This window comes from Stegostoma tigrinum, unplaced genomic scaffold (genome assembly GCF_030684315.1).
Source record: "Stegostoma tigrinum isolate sSteTig4 unplaced genomic scaffold, sSteTig4.hap1 scaffold_472, whole genome shotgun sequence".
NCBI lineage: Eukaryota > Metazoa > Chordata > Chondrichthyes > Orectolobiformes > Stegostomatidae > Stegostoma > Stegostoma tigrinum.
Genome location: NW_026728400.1, coordinates 46,607 through 61,932, shown reverse-complemented (window position 1 = coordinate 61,932; position 15,326 = coordinate 46,607). Strand labels below are relative to the sequence as shown.

Below are 15,326 nucleotides of genomic sequence, written 5' to 3'. Positions count from 1 at the left end.
GTCGGTAGTTAGGAAGGTGAAGACAGTGCAGAATTTATTTTGAGAGGACTGGAATATAAAAGCAAGGATGTACTTCTGAGGATTTTAAGGCTCTGGGCAGACGGCAATTAGAATACTGTGAGCAGTTTTGGGCTCCATACCTCAGGAAGGATGTACTGACCCTGCAATGGGTCCAGACAGCGATTGCAAGAATGATCCCAGGAATGAAAGGCTTAACATGTGAGGAATGTTTTGAGCTCTGGGTCTGTACTGGATGGAGCTTAGAAGGATGAAGGGGGATCGAATTGAAACTTACAGAATACGAAACAGCCTGGACAGAGTGGATGTTGAGATGTTTCCATTGATGGAACAGATGAGGATCTGAGGGCACAGCCTTAGTGTAAGGGGAAGACATTTTAGAACAGACATAAGGAGAAACTTATTCACCCCGCCCCCCCCCCCCCCCCCCCCCCCCCCCCCCCCCCCCAAACAAAAAGTGGTGAATCTTCGGAATTCATTGCCACAGAAACCTGTGGCAGCCAGGTCAATGTCGTGAATGTGTGCCACAGATTGACCATGTCAAAATTCGCTTTGCTTTTGTACCGTGTATCCGTCCCTCAGCCTCCCAGCTGATATACTCCACCCTCCAACGCTCTGCTCCAATAGCGATTGCAAAAACCTCAGGGGAACAATTCACCTCAAACCACCATTTTTTTTTTATCCAGCATTTCCCCACCCCCAAACACCACCACCACTTCATTTGAGGAAACATCACTGGGCGTGACACGTTAACTCTGTTTCTGTCATCACAGACACTGCCAGACCTGCTGAGTTTCTCCAGCAGCTACTGCTTGTGATGTCATCGGGCTTGTGACCACATGGCACCAGCTGCGATTTTTTTTTTTTTTTTTTTTTTTTTTAAAACTTTTTTTTTCCTCTGTGTACTGCGGCTTGTCAGAAACTTGGAGAGTCACCTAACACGTGAATATTTTGGTTGTTGTTGTATCTTGCAGTCTGGCTACTTTTCAAGTATGTTCAGTGGGTCATGGAAGGAGTCCAACATGAGCTATATCGAACTGGAGATCCCTGACCAGAACATTGACACGGAGGGTATGTTTATGTACTTGTATATTGAATCTGACAGGGACTACCAACATTGAAGTGTCATTTTCGACTGGGTCAGCACTGACAGGAGTGTTACCCTCTGACTGACTGAGGAATACACAGCCTCCAGTTCATGATAACAGACTGAACAATCTCTTCACTTAGCGGACTCTGAATGTTTTGGTTTATTCTGCTCTGGAGGGTTTCGCTGCCCTGTTGTTGCATGTGGCTCGGGCTGGAATGGGCCTTTTCTTTGGTCTGTCAAGGGTTGCAGGGAGCAGGTGTGAAAGTGACCCTTTGAATGCCAAGATTAGTCACCTGTTTTGGTGGAGCCAGCTCAGCGGCCGCAATGTCTGCTGCTCAGGGATCTTATTATCTTTTAGCACCATGTTTGTTGGGGGTGGGGGGTGAGTGGTGGTTTTGTTCACTCATGAGATGCAGATGTCGCTGTCTGGGCCCAGCATTTATTACCCTGTCCCTAGTTGCCCCTTGAGAAGGGTGGGGCTGAGCTGCCTTGTGGAACCGCTGCTGTCCCTCTCCTATGGGTTGACCCGCAATGCCCCTTTAGGGAGGGATTTCCGAAATTTCTGACCCACCGAAAGAACGGCGATATACTTTGAAGCCCGGTGGGGTGTGGCTCAGAGGGGAATGTGCAGGGGGTGGTGTTCCCACGTATCTGCTGCCCGTGTCCCAGTTGGAAGTGGTTTTGGGATTGAAAGGTATGGTCTAAGGATCTTTGAATTTCTGTTGTGCGTCTCGTACGTCATACACGCTGCTGGTGATGTCTGTGGATGTGATTGCCAGTCAAGCGGGGGCTGCTTTCCCTTGAATGGTGTCGAGCTTCTTGAGTGTTGTTGGAGCTGCCCCCATCCAGGCAAGTGGGGTGTTTTCCATCACACTCCCAACTTGTGCCCTGTGGATGGTGGTCAGGTTTTGGGGAATCACTGGGTCAGTTACTTGCTGCAGTACGCCTAGCCTCTGACCTGGTCATCTTGCTCAATGAAATCTCCTCCTCTCATTGTCCTAAACCTCTGTAGTATAGGCCTAAGACACTCAGTCTGTCCCCATCAGACACACTGCAATGCCTGAATGGTCTCCTCCTAAAGCCTGGCACTACCCTGTGACACGGAATGCTGGAGGTGTCATGTCTCCCCAGACCAGGGCTGACTTGGTACATGTTCAATCTGCATTTGTTTCTAATTTTCTGGGTGACTGCTGCCTGAATGAACGCAGCTGAAATAGCCCTATTTTGGCAGTGAGTCATCAGCATTCAGTAAAATTAAAGACGGGTATTTTCCTAGCACTTTTTTTGACCATCTTTGCAGCCGCTGCAACACCTTCTGAGCTGTGGTCACCACGGGAAGTGCTGTGCCTGTAATTTTTGCACAGCTGTACCCCCCCCTTCTCTCCACACACGACACACGTGAGAAGGATCCATTCATCACTTTGATGGTAACAGAAATTTTTTTGAATTGATTTTATTTCCACGTATATTTTGTTCAAAAATGCAATGGAGACGTGTTATACCGTGTCTTCGTTCCATGGTGGCATCTTAAAACACAGAAAAATAAGCCAAAACGTAGAATATAAAGGCAGAAGAATAAGGAAAAGTGTTCAACTTTACCACACGCTTGGTTAAGCGCTTGCATGCCGGGCACACATCCTCTCTGCTGCAGTCTGGCAGCATTTGTGGGCAGAGGAAACATTTTGGATTCAAGTGATCAGCGATAATGGGAACTGCAGATCTTGGGGAATCCAAGATAACAAAGTATGAGGCTGGATGAACACAGCAGGCCAAGCAGCATCTTAGGAGCACAGAAGCTGATGCTTCAGGCCTAGACCCTTTCTGATGAAGGGTCTAGGCCCGAACCGTCAGCTTTCATGCTCCTAAGATGCTGCATGGCCTGCTGTGTTCATCCAGCCTCATACTTTGTTATCTTGGATTCAGGTGACTCTTCAGAACTACTTTGTGTCCACAAGTTGAGCCAGACCTGCTGAGCTATTCCAGCAATTTTGACTTTGGTTTCACATCTTCAGTTCTTTGTTTGATGTGTGAGGGATAAATGTGCAGAACTCTCATCATCACTTGCAGAGCTTGGCAGATGGGACCTTGGTGTGAGGTCTCATCTTGAAAGTGGTCTCTTGTTCTGCTGGTCGTCCCTCAAGGGCCCCTTCTGTAGCGGTTCAGTCTGTGGCCAGCATCTGTGCAGGAGCCACTGATGTGGAGAAGCCTTTGGGCTGCGGTGACCCCATGGTTCTGGCTGACCAGGAGACTCTTCCACACTCACCTGCTGTCACGGGTCGGTTGGTGGGATGTACAGGTAAATACTCAGTCACGAGCACAACTCGGGGCTCAGTTGGCTGGATGGCTCGTTTATGACGCACGCTAATGCCGACTGTGCAGCCTTCCCAAACTCCAAAAATATCGAGCAGGATGGTGGCTGAGTGTTTAGCACTGCTCCCTCACAGCGTCAGGGATCTGGGTTCCACTCTCGGGTGACCATCTGTCTGTGTGCAGTTTGCACATACTCCGCATATCTGCGTGGGTTTCCTCCGGGTGCTCCGGTTTCCCCCCCTCAATCCAAAGATGGACCAGTTCGGTGGATTGTCCATAGTAAAGGAGTGGGTCTGGATGGGGTGCTCTTCAAAGGGTCAGTGTGGACTCGATGGGCTGATTGGCCTGCTTAGACACAGTGCCTCTCTGATCTGATGTGACCCTGTCTGCAACGTGACCTGCTATGACTTTTCGGAGTGTAGCACTTTGTCTGCCCTGCACTGGGAGCTTTGCCTGGGCTCCTGTTCTCCAGATGCTGCTGTGCTATTTGAGCCCACAGCCTTCTGACTCCAGGTGTGAGCAGAACCCAAACAAACTGGAAACAGTTCAAGCTGTCTCACTTTCTAACATCATGTTTCTTGTTGCTGAAGGCTCCCTGAATAATTGAAGGGGGCCGTTTGGCCGGCTGTGTTTCAGACAGCTGTGGATTGTGAGAATCCGAGCTTTCAATTTCCAGCTGTTGCTGTTCTCTGGTGCTGCGCTTGTAAAGTTGAAACAGGAAGACAAGACAGTGTGAGATAACACGGTGTGAAGCTGGATGAACACGGCAGGCCAAGCAGCATCAGAGGAGCAGGAAAGCTTGACGTTTCAGGTCGGGACCCTACTTCAGAAATTTCTCTGCTTGGCCCGCTGTGTTCATCCAGATTCACACCGTGTTATCTCAGATTCTCCAGCGTTGGCAGTTCCTACTATCTCTAGACAAGAGTGTTTGCCAGAGATTGCTGGTGCTTCAGGTTGAACAAGCATGAACAGACAAGCAATACGCAGATGTCACACTTATTCTGGTGGAGCTATTTATGGAGCCACGTGATCAGATGGAACTGTTGTGTAACCCCGGAGGGATGATCCAGGAAGGGAAGAAAGCCTACACTTTGTGCCTCCGCTTCAGAGATTATCATGGAAAATTGCTTCCGTTCTTATCTTTTTATTTCTACCCTTTTGCAGGGTGTCAACTGATGCCCATGTGTCAGAGAGCTCAGATTGCAGGGGATCTGTCCCTGGCTGCGCTCAGCGTCGTGTGTGAGCTTCAGTTTGGATGGCAATAGTCCTGAAAGGGTCCTAACCTTTACTCAGTGGCCTGGTGCTCCCTGAGGTCAGGTCGCGCAAGGATTAAAGAGGGGTGGTGGAGGCAGGGACTGTAAACCTTCTTTAAAAAGTACCTGGAGATTGTAAGAACTGCCGATGCTGGAGAAACTGAGAAAACAAGGAATGAAGAAGGGTCCAGAGCCGAAACACCAGCTTTCCCACTCCTCTGCTGCTCGGCCTGCTCTGCTCGGCCTGCTCTGCGTGTTATCTTAAAAAAAAATCTGCATCTGCACCTCCCAGTTGCCGTAAACTGCAGGCTGTGAAGACCGGGGTTAGAAAGGACATCTGGGCATCTTTTGGATTGGCGTGGGCAAGATGGGTCGAATGGTCCCTTTTCTGTTCTGTGTCTGTGTCATTGTCATTTTCTTTTCCATTAACCCAGCCAGTGGCACTGCCTTTTTGTTTCCACCCCCACTGTCCTATCTAATGAGATGGACTGTAGGTGCCAGGAGAAGCACCCAGCTTCTGTGTAGACTGAGCATGCTCACAGTGGCTGCATTTCATTTGTGAGACCAGGGATCTGCCACTGCATGCATTTGGATTCTACACAAACTGCATGTCGTTTCCCCCCCCACCCCTCCACCCATCTCTTTACCTGCACCCAGGTCAGAGACCTTGCATGCATATGATGTCTTTCACATCCGTGGGGCACCCTGAAACAGTAGCTCACATTGTGAAGTTAGGTCCTAAAGTGCAGTCACTGTTGGCTTGTGTGGTCGTCTTTTGCACAGCCAGATCCCCCAGCCAGCGCAAACTGTTTATTTCTTACCTTGGTTGATGGATAAATATGGGCCTGTGTTTGTAGTTCATTTCGTGGCGAGACTTGTTAGTTTGACGCATTTTCGTTCAGAGTTTCAAACTGTGTTGGAGATGGGAGACAAACCTGTATTAGGCCAAGACATGAGACTTGGAGCACAGAGGGGAAAAGAGGTTGCTAGAAAATAGAAGCTGTCATTGGAAATAGAATTGCAGTTGCCAAGTCTGGAGAATTGCATGGCCTTCCTCTAGTCTCACTATCCTATTTGGTCTCAACATGGTTTTCATTGTATCACCCATTTCCTGACATGGCCAATCCTGGTATTTTATTCTCCCTATTTGTTTGAATAAAATGATCTATTGACGAGATTCCTTGAAGAAAATGATATAGTAACAGGACTTGAAGCTTCAACAAGATGCAGAGCTGTCGAATGCACAATTTGAAGTGGGAAAGCAGCAATGTTTTCCCTTAGGAATAATCGCAACACATGCACACACTAGTTCAGGGAAAAGTGGGCAAAGTTTGCTTCTGAGACTCACTGTATTTTGGGGGGAGGGGTCGGTGACGCTCTCAGAACAAAGGGGTATGATGGACCATTCTAGATGGTTTTCTGTTTGGCTCCCTTGCACACAGCAACAGGTCATGGGGTGTAGACACCTGTCATTGGACATTGTCTGATGATTCCCAATGAGACAGTAGCCTGAGTTTATTCAGAATGTCAAGCGGGAGGCTTCCAGAAACCTTTCCAAAAGAATAGCTGTTTCACTTCTCCCCTTTTTACATGCAGAATCCTCCCAGAGGAGATCTTCGAAAGCTCAGGTATCCAAGAGTGAGCTTGGGGGTCTTGCCTCTTTCTAGGCGTAATGGCCCAGATTAAACCTGCCAAGGAGATAGCCTAGACCCGACCTTTAGCACCTTTAAAAGGCAAGTGGAAGGTGCTGGGTTCCAGACATGATTCGGATGGTCCAGCTGCTGGGCTTTCAGCCTCACCCACCTTATTCTTAGATGCCGGTTAAAACACAAAGGAGAAAAATGGTTGGCCTAATTTCAACTCTCAAAGTATTACATTACTGAACTACTACTCACCACCGGTTCCAAGATAGCAGCATCTCATAAACAGACCCTAGGCAGAGACAAATTCAGTGAAGCCAACTTCCCTCACTTGCTATCTCCTTCTGTCCAGGAGAAGGAACACCGATAGAGCAGCAGAAGGAGAAGGGAGAGAGAGCTGCATGTGGCAGCTTCAACTCCGAAGCCCCCACGTGAACAACTGAAAGCAAAACGAAAACCTGAGCTTGACTGTACCCTCTCATGTTTTAGTCAAATGTTCACAAAAGCCCAAAGCTACTTCCTCGGCTTTTCCTTGAGCAACCACCTTGGCACCAGGTTTTCAACGTGCCCCACCTTCAAGAGAACCAGGGCCGAGAAATACCTCCAAAGTCTCATTTCATCACAGAGGTCCCATCCCAATTAATTCAAAAATATTATGAAAGTGCCATACTCTTACAGCCATAAACTCAGGCATGTGACTTCCAGTACAACCAAGCAGTGAGTTGAAGACATAGAACATAGACTGCACAAGTTCTACACTTAACCTGAGCCAAGAAGGATCTTTTAGAAAACTACAGTGGGCCCCTTTCAAGGGCTACAAGAAAATAATGAACACAGGAAATGGGAGCAACAGTGAGCCGTCTGGCCCCCTCCAGCTTGCTGTGCCATTCACTAAGATCATGGCTGACCTTTTTGTGGACCGTTTTTAAATTTGGTTTTGGTCTGCTTGAAGAGAAGTTGGTGGCATGTGGAAGGTAATGGAAAGGTGGCAAACGCATGTTGGGCTCCAGTCTGTATATAAACCAAACTTTGTGATGAGTATCAACATCTCATTTCACACTTCAACTGGCACCTTCTCATGAAAATTACTCCATGAGAGTGAGATTTCAGTTTTCCTTTCCCTCCTGTCTGACCAGTTCCTGACTGGCCTTTAAACTCTGACGCACGTGAGAATGAATGGCTCCATGATTTTTGAAACAACCCTGTGTGCCAGCTCTGTGAAGGCTTGTGACATGTGCCCCACTGGTGTGAGCATTCTCCTCCTAACCCATCAGCCTGTTTATCCCGCGGCTGCTATTCCCATGGTTAGGCCGTTGCTAAAACACTGAGAGCTGCCAAAATACAAATTACAGTTTAAGAGCATACTTGGAATCCAGTGAGTTATTTTGTGTTTTCACTGGTTGCTTAGGTGTATGGCACAGGCCCATGGTGTGTGTGTGTGTGTGTGTGTGTGTGTGTGTGTGTGTATAGCAGGAGAAAGCTCTTTAAGCGCTTGAGCTTGATCCAAAGTTCAATTCTATTCAGGCTTCTAAGTTTCCGATCCGTCAACAGCTTGGTACGGCATAAATGCCTTGGTTCCGGCATTCAGAATTTGAACAGTTCTTGTTTCCACTAGTCGTTTGCTGTTACGCTCATGATAAGAAAGCAGCTTCCAACTTTCACTCGAAAGCAGTTGTGTCATGAATGTACTTCCCGTTTCCTGAAGCAGGCTTGGTGTGAGAGGATAGTAAGTTCACTGGGGCTGGTTGGCTGTGACATTTGCTGGAAGCCTGCCACCTCCTGTTGCCCCAAGCTTCACGTGGAATGGTGCTTCTGATGCTGAGTAACCACCCTGACACGGAAATGTGCTCACATGCTCTTCGTGCCCTGAGCCTCACTACCTTCCCTTATCTGAAGAAGAACTGGACAAGACTTGAAACATTCATTCTGTTCCTCTCTGCACAGATGCCGTCAGACTGCTGAGTTTCCCCAACATTGTGTTTGTTTCAGATTTACTGCTTCGGCACTCTCTTTTTTTTCTTTGTTTCCCCAGCGGATCTGGGTTTTCTGTGTACAGCCTTAAAAATCTTTTTCACATTTTGAACGTATTGAGCAGGTCATCGTTCAGCCTGCTTAAATGCAAGGCAGCACAAGCCAAGTTTACACAAATGTTCCTCATGATTTAATCTCCTTCAGATCCCAAACACACTCTGGTGACTGTACATTACTGTGATTTACTCCCAAACCATTAAATTATCCAATGCGGTGTAGAGCTAAAACTGCACGTTGGATTCTGACCACAGAGCCATAGAGCTATACATCACAGAAACAGACTTGTTCAACTCATCGATGCCAACCAGATATCCTAAATTAATCCAGACCCATTTACCAGCATTTGGCCCATATCCCTCGAAGCCTTCTTTTTCATGTACCCATCCAGAAGCCTTTTAAATGCTGTGATTGTTCCAGCCTCCCCCTCCTCCTCAAGCAGCTCATCCCATGCACACAGCACTCTCTGTGTGACCCTTAGGTCCCTTTTAAATCTTTTCCCTCTCACCTTAAACCTCTGCCTTCAAGTTTTGGACTACCTCCACCCTGGGCTAAAGGACCTTAGCTATTCCACTGTCCATGCCCCTCATGATTTTATAAAGCTCTATAAGGCCACCCCTGAGCCTCTGACACTCCAGGGAAAATAGCTCCAACCTATTCACCCTCTCCCCATAGCTCAAACTCTGCAACCCCAGCAACATCCTCGTTAATCTTTTCTGAACTCTTTCAGGTTTCACAACATCTTCCCTACAGCAGGGAGACCAGAATTGTATGAATTTTGAAAGTGGCCCAAACAACATCCTGTACAGCCACAACATGACCTCCTAACTCCTGTACTCAATGCACTGACCAATAAAGGAAAGCCTACCAAACACTGCCTTCGCTATCCTATCTACGTGCGACTCCACTTTCAAGGAACAATGCACCTGCACCCCAAGGTCTCTGTGTTCAATAACATTCCCCAGGACCTTACCATTAAGTGTATAAGCCCTGCCCTGATTTGCCTTTCCAAAATGCAGCACCTCACACTTATCTAAATTAAACTGCATCTGCCACTCCTCGGCCCGTTGGCCCATCTGATAAAGGTCCCGTTGTACTCTGAGGTAACCTTCTTCGCTGTCCACTACGCTAGCTGTACTTGGTGTTTTTATTGTTGCACTTGAGGGTAGGTCTCCTGAGGTGTTGTCTCTCTCTCTCTCTATTAGATTCAGGTGATGTTTGGAACCAAGCTCTGCAGTTGAGAAACTTTGGAGATCTTGTTGATTTTTACAACCTGCACGATTTCACTCCATGTTGAAGTGTGTGGGGAGCAGTCTTGAGTGGGTATAAAACAAGAGTTGGTTCTGGTGTCTCAGCCACAGCGTCCACTTCAAATGCTTATTTTCTGATTTCAGCAGCAGCATGCGAATGTATTCTTGAGATTACTCACTGGGAACTGGCAGCCTTTGTAAACTTCCTCATGTTACAAAATAAGACCCACCAGGAGATAATTGTGCACTAATTTTTGCAATGTCAGTTATGAAAATGAGTAAAGATGTAAATTCAGTTGAAATGATTTATTTGCAATGTAGTAAGTCAATTTTACATTGCACAGTTCTGCACATGAACATCCTATTGGATTTTGAGTTTCATTGCCACAGGATAAATCATTACTTTCAGCCTCAATTAATCAGAATGACAGCAATATTTTCTTTGAAAGATGACAAACATTTATATTTTGTTCACCCATTACTCCTGGAATCCAACATAAATTTCCAAACTTGCTGACAACATTACAGTAGCTGTTGTCTCGCTCTGTGACTGAAGTGGTATTTAACTTTCTGAATTTACACAAAAAAAGTCTTCCTCTCTTTGAAGAACCACGCGACTTGAAGTGATTTCTGTCAAGAGTTTAATGCTGAGCAGGAGACAGCAGCCTGATCTAGTCAGGGTCATCTGCCATTTTGAATGATCATTGACTTTGAAGCTACCCTCCACTTGCTCCCCATCCATTTGCTCATCTTTGGAGGTTTGTCACTTGCTTTGCTGCTGTGACTGCAAATAGGTCGAATGTGGAATCATCCATCACTGAAGAAACTTGTGACAAGCAGTCATTTGAAATTGCTGGAATAAAATTGAGAGCTGTATTTTCAATGGTACTTGTATATAAATCACATGGTGATTGAAGGCCAACATGTCATTTGCCCTCCTCATGGATGGTTACACTCTACGCCAGTGTCTAGTGACTGTCAAAACGAGGGCAGCCATGCCCCTTTGGAGACCTGCAATTCGCAACCTCTTATGCTGTAATAAAGTTTGTGCTTTCCTGTTACCCTTTTGAGCAAACTGAACAGCGTCACACTTCACATTTGTCTTCTATCTGTGGTGTTCCAGCCTGTTCATCTAGCCTGTCCGACTCCTCATGCAACCCCCTCGTAGTCGCCTCGCACCCTACCTTCCCACCCCATGTGGTGTTGCAAAAAGTTGGTCCTGCTGAATAAATCATAAGCGTCAATGGTGAACAGCTGGGCCCCAAGCACTGAGTGTTGTGGTCCCCAACAAGGAACAATCTACCATCCTGTCTGCTTTGCCTTCCACCAAGTCTCACTCTGTGCTCATATGTTAGCCCCAATCTTGTGGGTTTTGATTTCTGTCTTAATCTCCGATTTGTGGCATGATTAAAAGTCTTCTGAGAATCCAAATGCAACAAGACAGCTGTTGGTTCCCCTTTGACAGTGCTCTAAGTGACCGCCTCATAAACTCATTTCCCCCACACTAGCCTGTGTTGACTGTGCCCAATTTGACCATTCTTTTCCAAGTATCCACTTACCACCACCTTGAAAATTGATTCTCCTATTTATTTTCTGATTGGATTTGACTGAGACATCAGATAATTGGTCTGCAGGTCTCCACTCTCCATCCCTCCTTAAATTGATCTTTGTAGGATAATAGGTTGGCACAACATCATGGCTCGAAGTACTGTGCTGTACTGTTCTGTGTTCGCGTATGGTAACTTAAGCTGCTTTCCACTTTGTAGGAACCTGTAGAATTTAGTAAGGTGACCACCAATTCATACACTGGCATTTCAACCACCACTATTAATGCTCTAGGATAGAGTTCTTCTGATCCAGAGAATTGATTAATCTTTGTTCCACTTGACTTTACCAGCACTGCTTCCTGACTAATACTAACTTGTTTCACGTTGTCAGTTTAATTCATCTCTTGGTTACTGAATATTTATGCGAGGTGTTCTGTATTGAGAGAGCAACAAAATAATTGTTCTACTTTTGCCATTTCTCTGTCCATCGGACCTGTAAAAAGTCCAGATTTGCCACAGGAAAAGCTTTTTGCTTGTTAAACCTCTGAGGGAGGGGTGTCGGGTCTGAAACATAAACTGAAGTGGCTGGAAAAGCTCAGCAGATCTGGCAGCATCTGTGAGGGGAAAAATCAGTCAACTTGGACCCAGTGACCCTTCCTCAGAACTGGAGGAAGTGAGAGATAGAGGGAGGGGTGTCGGGGCCAGAGGAGGTGACGGAGGTAGGGATGGTTTGAGAAGGTGGCAGGAGTAGAGAGACAAAAGGCAGCAGAGGAACCTGAATACACAAGCAGTTTAAAAATCATCAGCATGGGAGCCAGTGTGGCTCAGTGCACACCATGTTTTGAGTTTGGGCCGTCGTTCTCGATGAGTTCATGTTGACTAATTGGGCGCTTGGGCAGAATCCAGTTGCCTGTAGTATAGTTACTGAACTTCTCAGCTCCATCCCGCTGTGCAGTCAGAGCTCCACATTGTCATGGGCACAGGGCACAGAGGAATAAACACACATCTGATCCGAGAACACATCCTTCTGGAACACCATCAGCGCTTTGTTGTTTCAAACATTGCCAGGATGGCTCAGCTCTTATTTTACAAACAGTTCAGCCATGCCCACACCGTCAGAATAGACAGAGCAGAGGGCTCTTGTTCTGTTCAAGATCATCTTAACCCTCTGAAACATCACTTGACTACTTTTAGCAATGAATGACCCACACTATGAGTCAGTGAGCATGTTATTGCTAAGCAAGTACAGCTTGATTGTAACATTAATCAATCTTTTCATAATTTTACTGATGTTAGAGAGTGGAGGGGGCAGTAATTGGTCGGGTTGGATTTGTCATGGTTTTTATGTACAGGACATACCTGGGCAACTTTCCACATTGACAGGTAGATATCAGTGCTGTAACTGTACTGGAACAGCTTGCTTGGGGAGCAGCAACTTCTGGAGCACAGGTCTTCAGTACCATTGCTGGAACATTGTCAGGGCCCGTAGCCTTTGCAGTATCCAGTGTCTCCAACCGTTTGTTGATATCACCTGGAGTGAACCCAATTGTCTCAAAGGTGGCAGGTGAAGAAGTCTTTTTGGTAGCTTCAAAAGCAGAAATTGTTAGAAAAGCTCAGCAGGTCTGACACCATCTGTAAAGAGAAATCAGAGTTAATGTTTTGGATCCAGTGACCCTTCCTCAGGTAACCTCACCAGGTTGACACCTTGCCTTCAGGTGTGCCTGGTGCTGCTCTTGGCATACCCTTCTGCACTCTCCATTGAGCCAGGGTTGATCCCCTGGCTTGATGGTAATGGTTGAGTGGGGAAAATGCCGGGCTGTGAGGTTACAGATTGTGCTGGAGTACAATTCTGCTGCTGTTGATGGCCCACAGCGCCTCACGCATGCCCAGTTTTAAGGTGCTCGATCTGTTTGAAGCCTGTCCCGTTCACCATCGTAGTAGTGCCACACATGATGGAGGGTATTCTCAATGTGAAGGCAGGACTTTGTCTCTACAAGGACTGTGTGGTTGTCCCTCTTAACGATATTGTCATGGACAGGTAAACCTACAGCTGGCAGATTGGCATGGCTGCGGTCAAGTATGTTTTTCACTCTTGTTGTTCCTTGTTGGAAGAAGGTTCTCATAGCATCAGTCCCAGGCTGCATCCTACTGCACAGTCCTGACAATCTAAGGAACTCGTGTTGGTACTGGTTCAAAAAAATACCACATGGTAGCTCGCTGCAGTTTCCAGTATAGCTGATGCCGTTTGATCCATCCTCATGTAGACAGAGCAGCACATAGTCAATTTTAAACACCACTGTTTCAGGCCATAATCGTCAAGCGTTCTGTCTGATGGCACAAGCTTTCTGAAAACGTATTTGTGATTAACTCTGTACTGCCCTGTGCTCACAGAAGTCCCATCACAGTGGTGTTTTATTCTGTCTCCTTTCACATTGTGATTGATAATCGGAAAGATTGATTGTTTACAGTGTCACTTTTTCTCCCCCACCCCCAAACAGCTTACTATTGTATTACTGAAACTCCTCACTGCTGCCTCTCCTCTTCCTCTCCTCCTCCTCCCCGCCCGCCCCCCCCCCCCCCCCTCCCCCCCCCCCCTCCCCCCCCCCCCCCCCCCCCCCCCCACCCCGGCAACCGGCCAACCCAACAATGACTACAACTAGAACACCAGAAACCCACAAGTGATTTATCCAACTCTCATTGCTTCTCACTTGGTTCCCCGTTGGCATTAAAAGTAATCAAGAAGCAAACTAACGCACTCGCTCACCATCATCATCCCCAGGGACAATATGGGATGGTATCGTAGATCGGCTCATTGAGCCCACACCAAGCCTCTTAAGAGCATCTCACCAAGATTCACCTGCCCCTCTAAAGCTGCATTTCCCGTACCGAATCCACCTAGCCTGCAAATCTTCGGGCAACAAGTGCCAGGAATCTGAGCTAAAAACAGGAAATGCTGAGAATCCTCAGCAGGTCAGTGCAGAGATAGAGCCGGTGCATGTGGGGAGGTGAACGTTGCCCTGGTTTTACCACATGTCCTATAATCTCTCGCTTTGACCCTGTGTCCTGAGACCTCCAATTGTTGAATCTCTCCCATCCTGCACCAAATCCATGACCTTCCCTTGTGTTTTGTGCCCAACCGTCCCTCTCCCTCTTGTCGGTTACGTTCCAGGCTTTACCCAACTCCTGACAAGGGGTTGCAGAGCTGCACTGTTCATCTCTTTGCCTCCACACAGACGCTGCCAGACCTGCTGAGCTTCGTCCAGCACGTTCTCTCAGTGCCTCAGTAATTGCATTTTTGAGTGTGTGTTGTGTGTCAGAAAGGATAATGTTGTGTCCACCAACCCAGGAGGTGCATTAGGTCGAGTCCTCACGCCCTGATTTATCCAGCATCCTGGAGCTGAGACGGCACTTTGCTTCTCCGCCAGGGAAAAACCCCTCAATGTGGGCTGTCCTGTTAGTGCGATCACATTCTTGCTGTGCTGCAGTCTGTCTTGGGAATAGCTGGGACCAGGCACTGAGGGAAGGATTGTCCAGGCTGCAGCCTCTGGCTACATCTTGACCACAGAGTTCTGCCAGTGTTGCCGTGCCATCGTCGAGTTATATTTATTTGGAGCTGGTTCTCTCCTGTTAGAATGCAGTGCGTTTGGAGGGATGCATATTAAATCACAGCGAAGTGATCTGTTGGGAACTGTAGCATGAGAAAGACAGAAGGAAGCAAGAACCTGTTGACTGCAAGTTGTCAGGGAGCCCTGAAGGATTGCAGCCCCCCTTGAGTTCACTTCGATGAGCAGCTCCAAGTGTTGGAGGATCACTGCCAGCTAACCATCTGGTCTTCGATCACATTTCATCTTGGCTGCTTCACCAAATACCCCGCACCGGCTGTGTGCTGCACTTCTCCTGCCTCTTGCTCTCGTGCTCTCTCTCTCTCTCTCTCTCTCTTTCTCTCATGGTCTTCCATCTTTCTTTGGAGTCTGTACTGTTTAGCGTTTCTCTGCTTTAATGGTCAGTCCGACAGGAGTGAGAGCTCCAACAGCTGGACGAATGTTTATTGTCCACTCGTAAGGTAACTCCAGCTTTTTCTCGACATTCCACCCCAATGATCATCATTGGTGGGCAGCAGGTGCCGCAAGGTCAGGAATTTGGTCTGAGTGGGAATTTGGCACTGACTGGGATGGAGGGCTTGACTGTTG

General features: G+C 47.3%; 1 protein-coding gene across 3 annotated transcripts in view; it reads left to right on the top strand.

Moving 5' to 3' along the window:
• The first annotated feature begins 995 nt into the window (after positions 1–995).
• The window catches only part of gmcl1 (germ cell-less, spermatogenesis associated), a 51,705-nt gene continuing 37,374 nt past the window's right edge, over positions 996–15,326 (top strand). For all 3 annotated transcript variants that reach the window (XR_009444684.1, XM_059644054.1, XM_059644055.1), the window contains exon 1: positions 996–1,089. Coding sequence is in view for 2 of the 3 variants with exons in the window: in XM_059644054.1 (XP_059500037.1) it covers positions 1,011–1,089 (79 nt within the window). In the remaining variant the exon portion in view is untranslated. The remainder of the gene's footprint in view (positions 1,090–15,326) is intronic.